Source organism: Echinops telfairi, unplaced genomic scaffold, assembly GCF_000313985.2.
Source record: "Echinops telfairi isolate 266 unplaced genomic scaffold, ASM31398v2 ScPeMD7_18;HRSCAF=68, whole genome shotgun sequence".
NCBI classification, from domain to species: domain Eukaryota; kingdom Metazoa; phylum Chordata; class Mammalia; order Afrosoricida; family Tenrecidae; genus Echinops; species Echinops telfairi.
In genome coordinates, this window is record NW_022103915.1 from 48,874,187 (window position 1) to 48,875,718 (window position 1,532).

At 47.1% G+C, this 1,532-nt stretch overlaps 1 protein-coding gene across 4 annotated transcripts in view; it reads left to right on the top strand.

The window, feature by feature from the left end:
* Positions 1-1,532, top strand: part of CCDC198 (coiled-coil domain containing 198) — a 54,742-nt gene that overhangs the window by 24,927 nt on the left and 28,283 nt on the right. For all 4 annotated transcript variants that reach the window (XM_004698611.2, XM_045288094.1, XM_045288095.1 and 1 more), the window contains one exon: positions 1,114-1,200. In XM_004698611.2, the coding sequence (XP_004698668.1) occupies positions 1,114-1,200 (87 nt within the window). The remainder of the gene's footprint in view (positions 1-1,113; positions 1,201-1,532) is intronic.

Below are 1,532 nucleotides of genomic sequence, written 5' to 3' on the forward strand. Positions count from 1 at the left end.
CTCATGGTCACACAGGCTGGTGTGCTCCTTCCATGTGGGCTTTGGTGCTTCTGAGCTACAGAAGCTAGAGAAGCGAAGAAGCAATTCACTTTAGTTAGTTGTAGCTTGACATATCAGACAAGGGTCTACTATCTCACATGTAGTAGCAACATCAACACCTCAGCAAGAAGAACACCTAGTTCGAGGAACACAGTTTAATGCATAAGACGTGTGCATATGAAGAGACCAATCCTCACCTCCACACTCCCAGCTCACCTCACAGGGCTCCGGCTGCCGGAGCTGTATGAGCTGAGAAGCAGACCTACTGATTCATCATAGCTGCCTGGTCTTAGGGACCCCTTGAGACATCCACATGATCTCTCTATAAGTCCAAGTTCCCGTTCGTTAAGGACATCTCTAAAATTTGAGTGAGCACATTTGCAGTTTCATTTTAAATGTGCCTCATAAGCACCAGTGGTTATTACGGTGGCAACTGAGGAAGCTGAGAAGGCTGAGCAGCTTCTCGGGAGATCTTAAAAACAGGTCACTTCTCTAAGGATGGAAATGGTTCAGTTGATGAAGGGAAGAATAAAATAACTCCCTGGGATCTCTTTCACCTCTAATATTCTAAAACCCTGGTTTTTTGGTAACTTTCAACATGATCCTTCAATGCACACAAAAATGGCCTCTTAATCTCTTGACTCACTAGCCAATAAGTCACTGGCGACAGTGCCATGTCGTAATTAAGAACCTAGACAGGCTGGAAAGCCTTGTGCACGGATAGGACATTAGTGCTGTTGAAATCACTTTCCCTGCGCATTGTCCAGATTAAGTGCTGCTTTTGTCAAGTGTTAGATAGTTTAATGCAGTGGTCCTCAACCTTCCTAATGCCGTGACCCTTTCATACAGTTCCTCATGTGGTACTGACCCCCCAACCATAAAACTATTTTCATTGCTACTTCATCATTGTCATTTTGCTAGTTATGAATTAGGCGACCCCTGTGGAAGGATTGTTCAACCCCACAAAGGGGTTGCCACCCACTGGTTGAGAACCGCTGGTTTAATGTCTGGCTTTTATGTCTCACCATCTCATGGCATGAGGAGTGCTGAATGTTCTACATGTTGGACTTCTAGATGCTGGAATCCAGTGACCTGCCACAAGTAGTTACTTCTGGGAAGCTCTGGAGCCAGCACACAGCAAGGACAACACACAAAGCAAAGGTAAACCAAGCAGCAACCAGGGAGAGTGGGGGGACAAGGGGAGGGAGGCTGCATGGGGTGCCGGGAGTGAGGAGGGGCGGCGACTTCGGACAGAAGATGAACTGTGACATTTTGGGAGCGAGAACTTTTCAAAGCTACCCAGCCTCTCCTCTGCCAGGCAACTCTTCTTTCTCTCACATTAACTTCGAGCTCTTCCCCGCCTCAGGAGGAAACAGGGAGGTGTCAATGAATGAGGGGAATCAGGAGGAAACAGGGAGGTGTCGATGAATGAGGGGAATCGTGCTTGGAAGTTGGTGATTCTGGAAGTTTTCAAATTTGTGGGAAATGCGGCA